This window comes from Equus caballus, chromosome 11, assembly GCF_041296265.1.
Source record: "Equus caballus isolate H_3958 breed thoroughbred chromosome 11, TB-T2T, whole genome shotgun sequence".
In the NCBI taxonomy this organism is placed as follows: Eukaryota; Metazoa; Chordata; class Mammalia; order Perissodactyla; family Equidae; genus Equus; species Equus caballus.
In genome coordinates this window covers 46,137,173-46,155,719 of record NC_091694.1, presented here as the reverse complement: position 1 = coordinate 46,155,719, position 18,547 = coordinate 46,137,173, and the positions used below count along the sequence as shown (strand labels likewise).

The window sequence follows — 18,547 nt, the reverse complement described above, 5'->3', positions numbered from 1 at the left end:
GTAGGACTTTCTTAGATATGCTGAATATAAATCTTTTTTGGCGTATTTAAATAAATAAAATTTATTTAATATAAATAAATAATATTTATATTAAATAAAAGGTGTATTTTGCAAATATTTTTTCCCAGTCTATGGTTTACCTTTTCATTTTTATGACCCTTTTTTTTTTTACTTTTTATTGAGATTTTGATAGTTTACAACCTTGTGAAATTTCAGTTGTACATTATTGTTTGTCAGTTGTGTTGTAGGTGCACCACTTCACCCTTTGTGCCCATCCCCCACTCCCCCTTTCCCCTAGTAACCACTAATCGGTTCTCTTTGTCCACGTGTTTAACTTCCACATATGAGTGGAGTCGTACAGAGATTGTCTTCCTCTATCTGGCTTATTTCACTTAACATAATTCCCTCAAGGTCCATCCATGTTGTTGTGAATGGGACGATTTTATCATTTTTTATGGCTGAGTAGTATTCCATTGTATGTATATACCATATCTTATTTATCCAGTCATCAGTCGATGGGCACTTAGGTTTCTTCCACGTCTTGGCTATTGTGAATAATGCTGCAATGAACATAGGGGTGCATGGGTCTTTTTGAATTGCTGATTTCAAGTTCTTTTCTTTTTAAGATTTTATTATTCCTTTTTCTCCCCAAAGCCTCCTGGTACATAGTTGTATATTTTAGTTGTGGGTCTTTCTACTTGTGGCATGTGGGATGCCGCCTCAGCATGGCGTGATGAGCAGTGCCGTGTCTGTGCCCAGGATCCAAACTGGCGAAAGCCTGGGCTGCTGAAGCAGAGCACGAGAACTTAACCACTCGGCCACGGGGCTGGCCCCTCAGGTTCTTTGGACAGATACCCAGTAGTGGGATGGCTGGGACATATGGTTATTTCTATTTTTAATTTTTTGAGAAATCTCCATACTGTTTTCCATAGTGACTGTACCAGTTTGCATTCCCACCAGCAGTGTATGAGGGTTCCTTTTTCTCCACAACTTCTCCAACATTTGTTATTTTTAGTTTTGGTTATTTTAGCCATTCTAAACAGGTGTAAGGTGGTATCTTAGTGTAGTTTTGATATGCATTTCTCTATGACAGTGTCTTTTGAAGAGCAAACTTTTGATGCCTTTATTTAAAATCAACAGTCTATTTATGGACTGTATTCCATTCTCTTGATCTGAATGTCTGTATTTGTGCCATTACCATACTGTTTTGGTTTTTTTGCGGGGGGGTGGGGGTTGGTGCTAGCATCTGTTGCCAGTCTTCCTCTTTTTGCTTGAGGAAGATTGTCCCTGAACTAACATCTGTGCCAGTCTTCCCCAATTTTGTATGTCAGACGCAACCACAGCATGGCTTGATGAGCAGTGTGTAGGTCTGTGTCCAGATCCAAACTTACAAACCCCAGGCTGATGAAGCGGAGCGTGTGAACATAACCACTATGCCACTGGGCCGGTCCTACCATACTGTTTTGATTATAGTAACTATATAATAAGTCTTGAATTCAGTTAATGTAAGTCCAATTTTGTTGTCCTTTTTCAATATTGTTTTGGCTGTTTGCGGTCTTCTGCATTTCCATATAAATTTTAGAATCATTTTATCAATTTCTATGAAAAAGTTTACTAGAGTTTTTGCTGCAATTGTGTTGAATTTATAGATCAATTTGCTAAGAATTGATACCTTAACAACGTTGAATCTTCCATTCCAACATGGTATATCTCTTCATTTATTTAGATTTAAAAGTTCTTTAGCAGTGTTTCATTGTTTTCTTACACACGTTAACTGTATTCCTAAGTATTTTGTGTATTTTGATGCTATTGTAGTATTTTTAAATTTTAATTTCTAATTGTGTATTGCTACTATAAGGAAATAGTTGATTTTATATTGAGCTTTTATCCTGTGAACTTGCTGAATTCATTTATTCCAATAGCTGTTTCCTAGATTTTTCCAGTGTTTTCTACATAGCTGATCATATCGTCTATGAATAAAGACAGTTTTCTTTCTTTCTTTCCAGTTTGTATGCTTTATTTTGTTTTTTTCTCATCTTTTTGTGCTGACTGGAATGTCCAGCAGTGCACTTTTGAACAGAGGTGGAGAGTGGACTTCCTTGCTTCATCCCCAATGTCAGGGGAATCTCATCATACTTTAAACATTTTAAATAAAATTTAAATGTTTATGAGAACTATGATTTTCTTACTGTTTTCTAGTCCAAATAATTATACTCTGAGAATATATTTGTATGATTTTAATCCTTTGAAATTTTTCAAGGCTTGTTTTATGGGCCCACAAGGAATATGATGTGTTTTGGTGAATGTGCCATTTGCACTTGAAAAGAAACGTGTCTTCTGCTTAGAGTTCAGCCTGAAGAACTTCCTTTAGCATTCCTTGTAATGCAGGTTGGCTGGTGATAAAATGTTTTAGTTTTTATTTTTTTGGAAATGTCTTTATTTTGCCTTCAGTTTTGGAAGAATTTCAGGGTGAGGGTTTTTTCTGTCTGTACTTTAAAGATGTTCTGCTGTCTTCTGGCTTGCATTCTTTCTGATAAGAAGTCTGATGTTATTTCTCTCTCCTCTTTTGAAGAAAAAGCGTCTCGACCCCCTCCCTGCTTTAAAGATTTTCTCTTTATCTCTGATTTTCAGTAATTTGATTGTGAAGTGTCTCCATATGGTTTTTCTTTATGTTTCTTCTGTGTGGGATTCACTGAACTTCCTGTGTATGTGTTTATAGTTTTCATCAATTTTGGAAAAATTTTGGCCTCTTTTCAAATGTTTTTTGTCTCCCCTTCTTCTTCTTTTTTTTTTTTTTAAGATTGGCACCTGAGCTAACAACTGTTGCCAATCTTTTTTTTTTTTTGCTTTTTCTCCCCAAATCCCCCCAGTACGCAGTTGTATATATTAAGTTGTATATTATCAGTTGTGGGTCCTTCTAGTTGTGGCATGTGTGATGCTGCCTCAGCATGGCCTGATGAATGGTGCCATGTCCACACCCAGGATCCGAACCGGTGAAACTCTGGGCCGCTGAAGTGGAGCACACGAACTTAACCACTCGGCCATGGGGCCGGCCCCTCTCCTCCTTTCTGAAACCCCAGTGGTATGTACTGTTTGGTAGTGTCCCACAGGTCGCTAGTGCTGTGTGTATTTTTCTCAGTCTTTTTTTCCTTCTCCCCTGTGTCTTTATTTTGGATGGTTTCTATTGCTGTGTCTTCAAGTTCACAGATCCATTTTTTTGCAGAGTCTAATGTGCTGTTAATACCATCTAGTGAATCTTTCATTGTAGATACTGTAATTTTCATGTCTAGAAGTTCCATTTGAGTAGTTTTTATATCTTCTCTCTTGTTCCTCCTCATCGTGTCCATCTTTTGTTAGGGAGCATGTTTCTAATAGCTGTTTGCATGTCTTCATCTGCTAATTACATCATCTCTCTTATTTCTTGTTCTGTTTCTAATGACTCTTTTTATCCTGGATGTGAGTCATTTTCTTACGTCTTTTAATGTCTGATAATTTTTTATTGGATGCCAGACATTGCAAATCTTATACTTTGGGGTGCTGTTTCATTGTATTCCTTTAAAGAGTGTTGGGCTTTGTTCTGATGCTTGCTTAAGTTACTTGTGATTAGTTTGGTCCTTTTGAGTCTTGCTTTTTAAGCTTTATTAGGGTAGAAATCAAACAGTCTCTAGCCCCATTACAAAGCAGTATCTTTTTCCAGGTCTCTACCAGATGCCCCTATTAACAATGGCTTTCTGCTTTGGCTAGTAGAACTGCAAACTAGTCCCAGCTCTGTCTGGACTTGAGGAATTGTTTAGCTTACTGCTTTCTCGGAGTTCCTTCCCTAGCCTCATAGAGTTCCACCCCCACACATGCAGATCATTATTCTGCAAAATATTCCAAGGAACTTCTCTGCAGATGCCCAGAATTCTCTCTCTACGCAGCTCCTTTCTCTTGTGTATTTTGCTCTTCAAATCCTTACTGCCTCGGCCTCTCTGAACTCCAGCCTCTAGCCCATCAGTTCAGCAAGGTTGTCAGGCTCTGTTTGAGTTTCTTTTCTCTGCATTGCAGCTTGGAAATTTCCTTCAGGCAGTAAGCTCTGGCAGTTGTAGGGTTCACCTTATTTGTTTCTCTCTCTGAGATCATAGGTCTTCACTGCAGTTATCCAATGTCTGAAAAACAATTGTTTCACATATTTTGTTCAGTTTCCTAGTTGTTTATGGTGGAAGGGCAATTCTCATAGTAGTTAATTCTTCATAGGCTGAAGCAGAAGTCCTATATAAATTTTATACTTTGCAAAACTTTTTGGAGTAATTGGAAGAAATAAATTCTGTCCTTTTATCTTTTAACCAGTTCACTTCTTCTTCTCCACACTTCTTCTGGATTTCTATTTACCATATAAGAAATTGATTTCATGTTCTGTTGAAACTCTAATGTAATATATATCATTAAATTATTTGAGGTGAGAGTATCTCAAAATACAGATTTGTGCTAGATTTAAAAATTTCTCTTAATATGGCATGGGGGGTGTTTATGAATTTTTTTAATTGAGGTATAATTGACATACATCATCCTATTAGTTTCAGGTATGCGTGTTTTTATTGTTATTTATTAACTAACTTCTGTCCTAGAGCTAAATGGCCTTCATTCTGAGCATCACAGGTGAGATTGCTCTTTCTTTCACTTTCTTTCCAAATATATAGTAGAGCCCTGAATCACTGGAGAGGGTAAGTGGATTTTTGTTTTAAGTTGCTCTGTGCTTGTTTTTCTTTGCTAGATTTGTTCTTTGTCTAAATACATTATATACAATTCTTGTTATCATTTGTAACTTGATTCGGTATTTGTTTTTGAGTAATGCTTATTTTAAAAATGTAATCACATGCGGCTGGCCCCATGGCATGGAGGCTAAGTCCAGGGCGCTGCACTTCAGTGGCCTTGGTTCACAGGTTCGGATCCTTGGTATGGACCTACACTACTCATCAAGCCATGCTGTGGCAGCGACCCATATACAAAATAGAGGAAGACTGGCACAGATGTTAGCTGAGGGCTAATCTTCCACAAGCAAAACAAGAGGAAGATTGGGAACAGATATTAGCTCAGGGTGAATCTTTCTCACACACACACACACACACACAGAAAGTGACCACATAAAGTTCAGTGTGCTCTGCTTTGGTGGCCTGGGTTCAGTACCCAGGTGTGGACCTATGCTGCTCGTCAGTGGCCGTGCTGTGGCAGTGACACATGTACACAACGGGAAGATTTGCAGCACATGTTAGCTCAGGGCTTCCTCAGCCAAAAAAAAAAGAGTAACCACACAAACAGTGTTTTACTTGTCTGAATTTTTTTTCCTAGGTGGTATAGCTGTATGCTGGGAAAGAAATGCAGCCTGGCTCCTCTGAAGGAAGAACTTCGCATCCAAGGAGTAAGGCTTTGTCATTTCTGTTTCTATCTACTTTTGATGGCAATTGGAGTAAAGAATTTTCCTTTATACCTTAAAACTCTAAGTGTGGTTGTTTTGTTCTATTTTTGCTTGTTTTTTTTTTTAATTTTGTAATTTTGGGGCTAAAAGGTACTTCTTATAAATTATTAAAATAAGGACTTCTTTGACATTTATAACAGAGAAAAGGTAGGGAAAAGAGAATGAGTAGAATATGAGAGAGAAACCAGAAATCAAAAAATCTGGTGTCTACACTGTTGCTGATGTCTCATCTGACTCCTTTATAGTTGGAGAAACTGAAGGCTACATGATAAGTTACTAGACCCAGAAAGATTCTTGGTCCAGTGTGCTTCCCACTAGAGTGCAGTCCATATGAGTTCAGCTCCTTCTGTTTGGAAAAGCAGGTGGCAAATAAATATTCCCAGTTTCTGGTATTTCAGCATGAGTAAGCATGAGCAAGATGACTTTTCAGAGAAAGGGGTTAGATGTGGGATCAGTGGTAGCAACCAAGTTTCTGATTTCTGGTTTCTCTCTGACGTTCCTCTTATCCTGTTTTCCCTACCACACCTCTTCTTTGTTAAAATTGTAACAGCTACAAAGTAGTTCCATTTTCTTTCCTAAAAGCCAATAGACAATAGGGAGACTACATAGCTGTGTCTTGCCAGGCCTTGGCAGTTCTCTTTCTTAAGAAAGAAAGCAGAAAACCCTTTGAATCATTTTACCAGTGATTCTCTGAAATCATGGTATTTCACATGTTTTGGGTGTTTCATATATTTGGACTTTCCAGCTGGAACTATAAATTCTAATGTTTTATAGGAGGAAAAGAAACACAACTTTGTTGAGAGATCATTTATTCATTGATTATTAGGCAGCTGTGCATAACTGTTTTTGGATAGTAATGTTTGTTAACTGATAAAAAGAAAAACTAACATATAATTTCACATGAGGCAGTAGCCAGAAACATATTGGTAGAATGACTTCAATTTGATGAGATGCTGTTTGTTGGTTTCAGGTTCCTAAAGTCACCTATACTGAATTCTGTCAAGGTCGAACAATGAGATGGGCTTTAGCTTGGAGTTTTTATGATGATGTAACAGTACCAGTAAGTAGAGACTTTGCTTCAGCTTCTCCTAATACAAGCACATGGTGGGTTTTAGTAGGTCCTAAATGAACTAAATCTTTACTGTCCTGTTTCCATGAAGTTTGCCTCAAATGTTTATGTCATAAGGGAGAGAGGGTTTTAAATAAGACACGGTCCTGAAAGGCTGACTGTGGTGACGGTGGGGCCATTCTCTCTGGGTTTGTGCAACACACTGATTCTTGTTCAGCAAACATAAATGAATTGGAAATATATCTTTTAGGAATTAAAAATTCAGGTAATGTAATCTGTTAGAAACACCTTGTGGGTGTAATTACTCCTTTGGACATTCCTCAAGAATTTAAATTGAAGTCTTTTAATTTTACTTTATCACTGCTGCTTTCCTAGCTGTCTCCTGGGTTTCCTGGGTGAATACAGAAATTGTGATTTTGGGTTGCGGGCTTTTGATGTGTAACACTTAGAACCTTTCACTAGAATGATCCCCATTTTGGCTTTAAGATGAGCACTAGAATATTGATCAGTTTTGAAGCTGGGTGATCCGTCATTATCCTATTCTCTCTGCTTTGTGTATACTTGACCTTGAACATTTTCTGTAGTAGAACGTTTAAAAAAATGATTTGTTCCACAAACTTCTCTTTGTCTTCTGTACTGCTGTATGTAGAGGAAAAATGCTTATGAACTGGCTGGACTGAATAATGTTTCTGGGCTGTACTGAGAGGTGGTAATAGAATAGCACCTGTTTGTTCTCACATTTCCCTCACAAGAGTGATTGACTTACTGTTCCCTGGAGCCTCCTGCCTTAAGTTTATGCACACGTTGCTCGGCACATGCTCCTTCTTCCCATAGTACTTATGAAAGCCTGGTACCCGGTCCTTGAGGTCTCTAAACCCCTGTCCATACAATAGGCTTGTTCTGGGTACTCCTCTCCCAACGTCTTGGCCGCTCTTGGTCTCTAAAGTCATCTTAAATGTTGTTGTGTCTGTGAGCCTCTTTCCTTTCTCTCATAGGGCAGAGGAGTTAGAGACATGTGCAGAAGTACAAGGGGACAATTTACAGATGCTCCTGAATACATGAGCTCAAAATTCAAAACTGAGCCCATCCTTCCTGTACTCTGCAACTAGATGTGCTGCTGGGTTGAAATAAGTTTCAAGTGCAGTCCTAGTGAAGTTTCCTAGTGAAGTTTGAATGGCCTGTTGCTTAGAAGCCTAGACTCGCTTCTGTACAATGCAGTAGGGTATCTAGAGGTTACTGTTTGAAATATTCACTAGTTAAAAAGATGTTTCTACTTTTTTTGACCTCCCTGACAGGTTCTCCTTTCTGTCATCTTTTAGAATACCAGGGCTTTCACACCAAATGGTTGAAATCATTAGTAATACCCTAGGCTATCCCTGTGCAGATGCTAACAGCTGCAGGAAAGTGGAACTGCGCCTGTTTGCAAATGCTTTCTGTTTAACCTGCTTCCCACATTTGTCGGCACTGCAGTTGGAAGAGCTGATAATGAGCTCTGGCGTTCTCCACGCCATCTCAGAGACCAGAGTCGACCTTGCCCTCTCAGATTAGTAGGTATTTCAGATCAAAGTATCAAAGGCCACTATGTTTCTGTGTTAGGAAAATCAGCTTATTTTGAAAAGGAATCTTCTAAGCCTTCCTCCCTCCCTCCCTGTCATTTAGGCTATCCTTGAGCCCTGTTCAGAGTTTCAACCATCAAAGAATGCCTCTTGCTAAGGGCCTCAGGTTTCTCCCATGCCAGAGTGCTTATCCCTCCCCACTGCTACCCCAGCCCAAAGCTGCTAATAATGCATTCCCAGATGTTCCATTAGGTGCACTTAAACTGCTACAGGGAAATGGCAATTTCTGATTTGTGGTAACCCAGCAACAGTTTCTTAGCACTGGTTCCCTTGATCAGCAACTGCTTTCCCAGGGGTAACACCAGTGCCTTGTGAGGTGTTCAGTGGACTATTGTCTTGGTTCTCCTTCCCTCTACCTGGATCTCTCCTTACCCCTCGCTTTTGAAATGTTCATCTGGCTTTCCCCCACCTTGTTCCTGTTGGAGGTGGAGAGGGAGGAGGATTCTTCCTTAGATAAGGAGAGGAAGCCAAGGACTAGAGCTAGTTAAGCAGAAGTATTGACCTACTTCCCCACCCCACCCCCATTCCCGCCTTTTTAGGGTAAATGTGCAAGTTACTATGGCAACTTCTGTTTTCACTTATCTCAGGCCTACTGACTCCTTTCTGTTGGTGCTGAATGCTGAAAAATTCCAATTTATTGCTGATTCAAGTGCCTATACTAAGCCCATTGCTCTTGTCTGGGAGGACAAGAGCATCATCTTGCTCTTGTCTAAGGACCCTCTTCTTAGTTACAGTCGTGTGCCAAATAACTTTATTTATCAACTTTAGACATTTTTTTTTTTCCTTTTTCTCCCCAAAGCCCCCTGGTACATAGTTGTATATTCTTCGTTGTGGGTCCTTCTAGTTGCGGCATGAGGGACGCTGCCTCAGCGTGGTTTGATGAGCAGTGCCATGTCTGCGCCCAGGATTTGAACCAACGAAACACTGGACCACCTGCAGTGGAGCGTGCAAACTTTATTTTAGCAACAAAAAGACAAGTTTTAGTGTTGATAGAATTTTTGTACTATCCTTTCTGACTTCTGATGAATATAAGGAAGCATCTTGTAAGGACTATTCTTGACAGAATTTTAACAAGCCACTTAGAATGCCTCTTTGTCCCAGCTTCTCCTCTAATTGTTCAAGGTGTCGTTTTAGCTTTGCTCTCGGAAGTTTGACACTTGTTAAAAGAAAAGGAAAAATAATGTGGCTCTAGTAAGTTGTGCACTGTTCGTATGAGCCTTGCCCAGGAACTCTGGTTTTAAAAAATTATTCCCCTGCATTTAAGACATTTCCTGAGACTTTCCTGTCTAGGGAGTAGTAACTAGAGGGCTTTTTGGAGAGCAGATGGGGTAAGGGGTCAAATTAGTTAGGTAGCCTTGTTAGTGTCAGAGCTGGAGTCTCCCAACAGTGCTCTACTTACTACTCCATAGGTTTTCAAACTAGTTCTTTTTTTTTTTTCTCTCCTGGGGAAGGTTAACCCTGCAGTGACATCTCTTGCCAGTCTTCCTCTTGTTTTGCTTGAGGAAGATTTGCCCTGAGCTAACATCTGTACCAGTCTTCCTCAACTTTTTATATATGTGTCGCTGCCTCAGTATGGCTAAGGAGTGGTATAGGTTTACACCCAGGATCTGAACCCATGAACCCTGGGCTGCCAAAGCGGAGTGTGCCGAACTTAGCCACCATGCTTTGGGGCTAGCCCCTCAGACTAGTTGTAGATAGATTCCGTGTAGGTGCCCCAGGGTATGATACCCCCAGTGGAGTTGCTGGGTTATGGGGTATGAGTAAGTTTAACACTAGTAAATCTTCCTAAAGGGGTTGTTTATACCCCAGGGTTCGATAGTATTAGTTGGGGGCAGGCATCAGGTTGGTACTTCAGGCCTCACTCTCATTTTCATCAGAGCTGATCTGTTTTTGTCAATATCTTGTGTTGATTTTACTTGTTGCATGGATTCTGTTGTTAAGAAGTTTGGAAACCAGTACTATACCAGGCTATACATTATGCTATAAAACAGATGTGACGATTAGGGAGCTGAACTCTTGAGCCAAACCAAAGCTAAGGACCCTCTTCTTAGTTACAGTCGTGTGCCAAATAACTTTATTTATCAACTTTAGACATTTTTTTTTTTTCCTTTTTCTCCCCAAAGCCCCCCTGGTACATAGTTGTATATTCTTCGTTGTGGGTCCTTCTAGTTGTGGCATGAGGGACGCTGCCTCAGCGTGGTTTGATGAGCATTGCCATGTCCACGCCCAGGATTCGAACCAAGGAAACACTGGGCCGCCTGCAGCGGAGCGTGCAAACTTAACCACTCGGCCACGGGGCCAGCCCCAACTTTAGACAGTTTTAATTGCCTTGATTCTGTTTCTATTCAGAATTTCTATTCATAATTTTGTAGTATGTATAGTATAGTAAAATATATTCTATTCATAATTCTGTAAACTTTTGAAAAATATTGAAAAATACATGCTTTTATAAAAGCATATCTGTTATAAATTTATGCGTTAATGACTTATTTACCAGTAACCCAAATTCCCTCTTGTGCTCACTCCCAATTACTAACCCTCCCTCTCTCAATATTCTGCTGTCACCATGGTTGGTTTTGCCTGTTTGCCATCCTTTGTATCTGGCTTCTTTTGTGCAAGTTGTGTATGTGGGATTCATCCGTATTGTTATGGGAAGGAGAGTTCATCCTTTGGAATAGTATTAGTCTATCGTATGAATATACTACAATTTATTTATCCATTCTACTATTTAGAGACGTTTGAATTGTTTCCAGTGTGCAGGTGTTATGAATAATGTTTCTGTGAACATTCTTGCACAGTGATTTTACGTTTCAGTTGAGCATAAACCTAGGAGTGGAGCTGCTGGGTCGTGGGGATGAGTGAGTGTAACCATAGTAGATCTTCCTTAAAGGGGCTGTTCAGACCCAGCGGTGTTCGATAGTATTAGGAGTTGCTCCACATCCTCACCAACACTTGATATTCTAACACTTGTATCATTGTGTTTTTAACGTGCATTTCCCTGATAATTAATGAAGTTTAACATCTGTTTAGGTAATTATTGACTATTTGGCTATTCTCTTTATGTCAAGAGTTCTTGACATATTTTCCTACTGAAGTTCTTGCCTATTTTCCTACTAGATTTTCTGTCTTTTTAAAAAATTGATTTGTAAGCATTTTCTAAATTTTCTGGACATAGGCCCATTTTAGTTGTGTGTATTACTCATATAGTCTCCTAGACTGTAGCCTGCGAACACCTGTTTTTTGGCCGGGTTTGGGGAGGAAGATTAGCCCTGACCTAACATCCGCCACCAATCCTCCTCTTTTTGCTGAGGAAGATTGGCCCTGAGCTAACATCTGCGCCCATTTTCCCCTATTTTGTGTGGGTCGCCTGCCACAGTCCCCGCCTAGGATCCAAACCGGCGAACCCAGGCTGCTGAAGCAGAGTGCCTGAACTTAACTGCCACACCACTGGCCCAGCCCCTGCGAAACCCTTTTGATGAACAAAATATTTGTGATTTTAATGCAGCCCAATGTACCAGTCTTTTCCTTTGTCGTTAGTGCTTTTTGTGTCTTATTTAAGAAATCTTTACATCAAGGTCATGAATATATTCTTCTATATTATTTTCAAGAAGCTTTATCATTTCATTTTTCACATTTAAAGAACTTTTTAAGAAAACTTTTATTATGGAAAATTTCAAATTTATAAAAAAAAGAACAGTTTAATAAACTCCCATTTACCTGTCACTCACTTCAACTATTGACAGTTTGTGGCCATTCTTGTTCCATCTGTACTCCCACGTACTCCTTTCCCCCTGCCCTGATTATTCTGAAGCACATCTCAGACAATGTTATTATTTCATCCATAGCTATTTTCATATTTATCTCTGAAAAGTAAAAGTTCTTGTTAAAAAACAGAATGACCATAATGTCATAGTCACACCTAAAAAATTTAACAGTAATTCCTTCATGTCAACTATATAGTTGATCAAATTTTTCTCATTGTCTCAAATGTTTTAAAGTTTGTCAAACTAGAATCTTAATGTTTTATACATTGCACTTGGGTGATATGTTCTTTAAATTGATTTTTCTCTGCAGTGTCCTCTTCCTTCTCTCTGTCTGTCTCTCACTCCTTCTCTCCTTCCCCTCTTCTTTCATTCCCTCCCTTTCAGTTTGTTGAAGAAACGGGCATATTTGTTCTGTTGAGTTTTTTACATCTGGATTTTTCTGAGTGAATCTGCATGATGTCAGCATGGCCCTCAGATCCTGTGTTTCCTGTAAATTGGTAGTTAGAGCTAGAGGCTTGTTCAGATACAGGCTTGATTTTGGGGAGCGGAGGGACAAGACTGCTTCCTAGGAGCTGTTTGGTGTACGTCCATGGGGAGGTACATAATGTCTGCTTGTGTCTTTGTGAAATGTGAGCAGTCGTGGATGATCATTGCCTAGATCCATTAGTTCATTTAGAGTTGCAAAATGTTGACAATTCTGTCGTACCTTGTTTATTAGCTAAGTACTTTTATAAAGAGAAACTTCCCCTTATCAATTATTTGGTTACCTTGAGGTACAGTTCCTCTGGTAAAGGTAGGATAAATAGTTGATTATTTTACTTTAGTTTTCGGTTTTAAAAATAGTGAGTTAGTGGTTCCTTAGCATCTCCCACAAGTGGCCAGAGAGGGTGCTTTGGTTTTTGTTTTTGGAGTGTTATGAACTCATGGATTTGCATTTTCAATATTTTTCAATCCATTACACTTGCCTTCTTTATTGATGCACAAGTTGTGTCCCTGCTTTGGCTGTGAGGAGTTTATTCAAAGTTGATTCCCGAGTGCTCTGATCATGACCATCATAGTCTTTGGTAGCTTCCTTGCTTTCTAGGGTGGTAAGTTGTTCATGGCTCATATTTTTTTCTGTCCCAGACCTGGCGTCAACCATTTCTCCAGGGACATCTGGTTAATTTCAGTGGGAAATGGTATTTAAAGGTATCTATGGGCACTAAGTTGCTCATTGTTTCTAGGATTTTTCAGTGGGTAGAGTTAGGAATTATTATTTTCTTTTTAAAGGTAAAATACATCCTAAGTTCACCCTGATACTTTCTTTTTCTTTTCTTTTTTTTTTTTTGAGGAAGATTAGCCCTGAGCTAACATCTACCACCAATCCTCTTCTTTTTGCTGAGGAAGACTGGCCCTGAGCTAACATCCATGCCCATCTTCCTCTACTTTGTATGTGGGACGCTTGCCACAGCATGGCTTGACAAGCAGTGCCGTGTCCACATCCAGGATCCAAACCAGTAAACCCTGGGCTGCCAAAGTGGAATGTGCAAATTTAACCTCTGCGCCACTGAGCCGGCCCCCACCGTGATACTTTCTATTCAGTTTCTACTTACCTTCGTCAATTGTCCATCAATATCTCCCGTTCAAAAATTGCATACCAAAAATCTTAGTCCTCAACCATACTTACGTAATTACTCCTTTGTTTTGGTCCACAGTATCCCACAACTATGTCAGAATTAACATTACCATCAAGAAAATGATTTGTGAAAATAGCTATTTTTTCCTTTTTCATTTCTTTTGTCCTTGGGGACTATCTCATGATGGATTTTAAAGTTATTTGGAATGTTTCCTCTTTGTGGGTCTATGCCACCTAGTCTATACACAGGTTCATTTGTTTCATTTTACATTATATTCTTAGGAATTGTCTTTTTTTGTGTTAAATTTTGTTTTATAATTGTAAAGGATATTTACATGGTTTCGAAAATCGAATCTGAAAAAAAAGATATAGTCAGAAAATCTAGCTTCTTTCTCTTGTCTTTTTCACCCTAATCCCTCACTTCTCCATGGGTTACTAATTAAATGATTTTATAATTTATCCTTCCGTTATTTTCTTAATATAAGGAAATACACATAAAGAGTTATAACCAACACCTTCTTAGATAGGTAGCATTCTACATAAACTTTTCTTCCCCTTGCTTTCTTACTTGTACAGTTTTTACATATATCCTGGGATTGATTTCAGTTTTAAGTAGTAACCTGTCAGATTAAGATAATAGGAACGCCCACTGCACTGTTAATAAGGAAGCTGCACCCTTCCTAAACAATAAAGTATTCAGTCTACTTCATGGCAGTGTTTGAATAAGACACAGTTGGTGAGATAATCTGGCTGTCCTTCCCAGCACACCTCCTGTAAGTATTCCAGCCAGGTGTCAGTGTTGGCTCCTTGGCTTTATTTCTGCAAATAATGACGGCCTGTGCCAAATAACAGCTCACAGGCATTCTGCTTGTTCCTGAAGGGCCTGGAGCAGTAGCCGTTCAGAGTGTGGCAGAGCAACGAAGACTCCAGTGCAGTGGCTGAGAGCACTCCTTTCCCCGAATCAGGACCATTCTAGAAGCTGCTTTGTCACAACAAGGAGGCCGTGGCTTCATGCTCAGCAGATCTCTAGTGAATGACTGTCTTCTTTTCCTGCAGATACCAGGGAGAACTTAATGATTTCATGCAGCTTGTGGCTTCATTGGAAGTTTTTGTCTTAGCTATAGTTAACAGCAGAACTTTGGCAGCATAGCAGATGCTACACGGATTTGTGTCAAGTTACACCTGATTTGAAGGTCTCTTGACTGCACCACTGAGATCTAGAAATTAAAGTAAGAGTGAGGATGTAGGGAAGTTATAGACAGCCCTGCTAGGTAAAGCATATTTCAAAATTTAAGAACTGCTTTTGTCCAATTTGTGGTTTCAGTCTAATGTGTTTTTAATGATGCAACAAAATAACACTTGAAGCTCCTCCTCCTATTGATTATTCTTCATTGAATCCTTGCAATACCAAAGATATAAGACCTGTATCCCCTATGAGATTTACAACTCCCCACCAAACTTCTTTCACATTATAATTTCATCTGGGTGATATACTAGTGCATTTTCTAATCTGAAATCAGTTGTAAATTCACCTTCTGGTTCTTCGCATTAAACTGAATTAGCCATTGTAAATGATTTATTTTTTTATTACACTTTAAAATGTTGAATTATTTATGTTATCTTGCCTGCTAAACTAGATTACGACAGTTTGAGTGAGTGTACCACTCTTTATTTAAAATATTTGTGGTTTGAGATTACAAGCATATTAGCAAAATAAGATCATTTCAATTGGGGAAAAACAGATAGCTTCCGTTTACTAGCATTGTAGCAGGGTATAAAATTACCAATACCAAGGACCTGTGGGGTTGAATTTAACTATTAATTTCTAAGACCTGCTCTTGTATTTTACTCTGGCCCTTGCCTATTAGGAATTTCCCATTAAAAAAAAAAATCTTTAAAAAAGAAAGAAAGGGGGCCGGCCCCGTGGCCAAGTGGTGAAGTTTGTGCGCTCTGCTTCAGCAGCCCAGTGTTTCGCTGGTTCAGATCCTGGGTGCGGGACGTGGCACCACTCATTAAGCCACACTGAGGCGGCATCCCACATGCCGCAACTAGAAGTACCCACAACTAAAAATACACAACTATGTACTGGGGGGCTTTGGGAGAAAAAGGAAAAATTTTTTAAAGTTCTTTAAAAAAAGAAAGAATTTCCCATACAAACAAGAGGAGAAAAGGAATGATTGCTATAAACCAGGCTTAAGTTAATCTTCAATCATTTAAAAACTTTGAGAATTTCTAGAGTGTAAATTATCTGTTTGTTGAATGCCTAGTTTCTGTAATAGAGTCAAACTAAAACAATCCTGAGCATATGTATGTGGATGTGTGTATTAAAACAATTCACTAAAAATCTTCAGAAATACCAGATTTGTTGATTGACCATTGTATATAGATAACTGGGGCCAGGATGCAAGGTAAAGGAGCCATATATGAGGTGGAGAAGCTTTCATTTTAGTCCTGGGATAAAGGGCAATAAATTGTCTATTTTGTTGTTTCTGACTCCCTCAGAACTTGGAAAGTGGATCCTTGGTAGAGCTCTTGTTAGGTTTGGTGAGGACGCATTTCTCTCCTTTAAAGTGACGATGAGTCCATTTTGGAGAAGGAGTATTGCAGGCCAGCTCTAGCATGGCGAATGAGAAACACAGCAATATCTTCACTTTGCTGGTTGGAATTTGTGAGCACAAATAATTACTGCCTCTGTCGGAAGAGATATGAGGTGCTATTCTTTTAGGCCTGTTCGTGGATGACCTTTGGTGTGCTGGGTGGGCTGTCATAGGTGGCCCTGTTACAGTGACTTCGCTGTAGTATCAGCCTTGGGTGTTGGGAAGTAGAAGCGGGAGTCTGATTCTTGTCTGCCTTCCTCCTCCTACACACTACCATCTCTATTCCTCCCCAGCCTAATAGTTGTATCTTAAGCTCTTGAGTGCAAAGTGTTAGGCTCTCAGGAGACTGTAGAAATTGTTGCTTATGCTGCATGATTGAGTAATAACAATGCTACTGTCTTACAGTCCCTGTTAATTCTTTTCATCTTGTCTGAAACATTAATTAAACAAGTTCAGACTCAGACAGGGCTAGGAGTCCACTAGCTATTTCTCAAGAGCAGGTTCTTACTTATACACACACCCTTTGGTTTTGGTCCTTTTCTTCTAAACTTGTCTTCCAGTGTTCTTTAATTTCCATTTTTTGTTAATTTATATTTGATATAAAGAGAAAATGTGGATTGTTTCTTAGAAATACCTTCTAAAAGTTTTCTAGCATAGAATAAACTAGCTGTTTTGTTGCATGGGGTATGGGGTTGCTGGTTAGTTCTTATAAGACCTCGCTCAGCCATTGGACCTTACTGTGTGTGTCTGTGTGTGCTCTGTCACTGTTTCCAGGCAGAATTGAAGTTAACAGGAGCACAATTATCAGGAACTCCTTTTTGTAGGCAAAGATTTTCAAAGCTGACTAGGGAGAAAGGCCTGGTGGTGTAGTGGTTTAGTTCACACACTCCACTTCGGGGGCCTGGGGTTCACTGGTTTGCATCCTGGGCACAGACCTACACACCGCTTATCGAGCCATGCTATGGCAGGCATCCCACACATAAAGTAGAGGAAGATGGGCACAGATGTTAGTTCAGGGCCACTCTTCCTCAGCAAAAAAGAGGAGGATTGGCAGTGGATGTTAGCTCAGGGCTAGTCTTCCTCAAAAAAAAAAAAAAAAAGAGCTGACTAGGTGTTTTCTCTTTTTCAGCCTTTCTCTATATAATCCTCACCTGTTTGTTTTGACCCTGATCTTAGAATTATTTTTCAAAGTTTTGATAAATTTAGTCAACAAGTACAAGTCTGTCACTTAAAATGAAGCATCCATAATATATCTGGTCTTAGCTAAGAGTCATTTAAAAGAAACAATTAGTAAGTTTTTACTTAAAAAAATAAATTTATTTTTTATTCAGTATAGATGACATATTAAAGAAATAAATTTTAAATACAGACGTGTCATTTGGTTTTTAAAATGGAACTTGAGTCCCTCTAGTGGGTAGAGTGTGATTCACTTTCCAAGCTTGAATAGAAAGATGACAGTCTTGAATTATGTGGAACCAGCTTTTCACATGTTCTTGTCAGTGCTGGTGTCCCCTCTCCCCAGCTGAGGGGCAGTGCTTAGCTAGCCACTGGCTTGGCCCTGACATTAGCCAAGCTTCAGCAGCCCTTCTCTTCTGCCCATGTGATTCTGCTGGCCCTGGTCATTCCTAGCATGTGATCTTACAAGCTGTGGTTCACCGGCTCCTTGCCTTCAAGCCTCAGCAAGTATAAACTCAGAATACAGACGAGTAGAAAGTGTAGAAAGAGTATAAAAAGAACACAGTATCTCCAGGGTCCTTGAGATGCCGTGAAAGAAATAATTGCATAGGCCTGTTTTGGGCACAACAGATAGATTAAGGACATTCAGTAATTAAGGTTACATACTGATAGCCAGAACACAGGCAGCACGGTATGGCAGAAGGAACCTGGGTTTCTGGTTCAGATCCTAACTTTGCAGTTACTAGCTGTGTGACCTTGAGCTGGTTACACAGCCTCTCTCTATCTCAGTTTTCCTTTCTGCAAAATGGGGAGTGATAAACCTATTTTATAAGGTTTTTTTAAGTAAGAAAAGTAAACATGAAAGGCCTTTGTGGTTTCAGTGCCCTGTGTTTGATAGCAGAAGTTATGGAAATTCGCGTAGCTGAGTTCATTGTAATACATGGGATTTAATTATTTGGATGACTTTCCCCTCTTCTCTCATGCCTTCTTTTCCTTTCAGTCACCACCAAGTAAGCGAAGAAAATTAGAGAAGCCGAGAAAACCCATTACATTTGTAGTGTTGGAGTCTGTGATGAAAGAATTATCCCTCAAAGCATCATCTTTGGGCTCTGAGACGGTGGAAGGCATAGTAGTTGTGACGACATGGATTGAAAAAATTCTCACTGATTTGAAGGTACCTGGTTAAGCACATTGAAGAAGTACTTAGAATAATCTCTCTCTCTTTTTTCTTTTTTAAAAAGGACTTTTGAGAAGA

General features: G+C 39.4%; 1 protein-coding gene across 4 annotated transcripts in view; it reads left to right on the top strand.

Annotated features, from left to right (window-relative positions):
* Positions 1-18,547, top strand: part of METTL16 (methyltransferase 16, RNA N6-adenosine) — an 82,249-nt gene that overhangs the window by 55,486 nt on the left and 8,216 nt on the right. For all 4 annotated transcript variants that reach the window (XM_005597657.4, XM_014727919.3, XM_070227877.1 and 1 more), the window contains 3 exons: positions 5,329-5,398; positions 6,426-6,515; positions 18,293-18,466. In XM_005597657.4, coding sequence (XP_005597714.1) covers positions 5,329-5,398; positions 6,426-6,515; positions 18,293-18,466 — 334 coding nt within the window. The remainder of the gene's footprint in view (positions 1-5,328; positions 5,399-6,425; positions 6,516-18,292; positions 18,467-18,547) is intronic.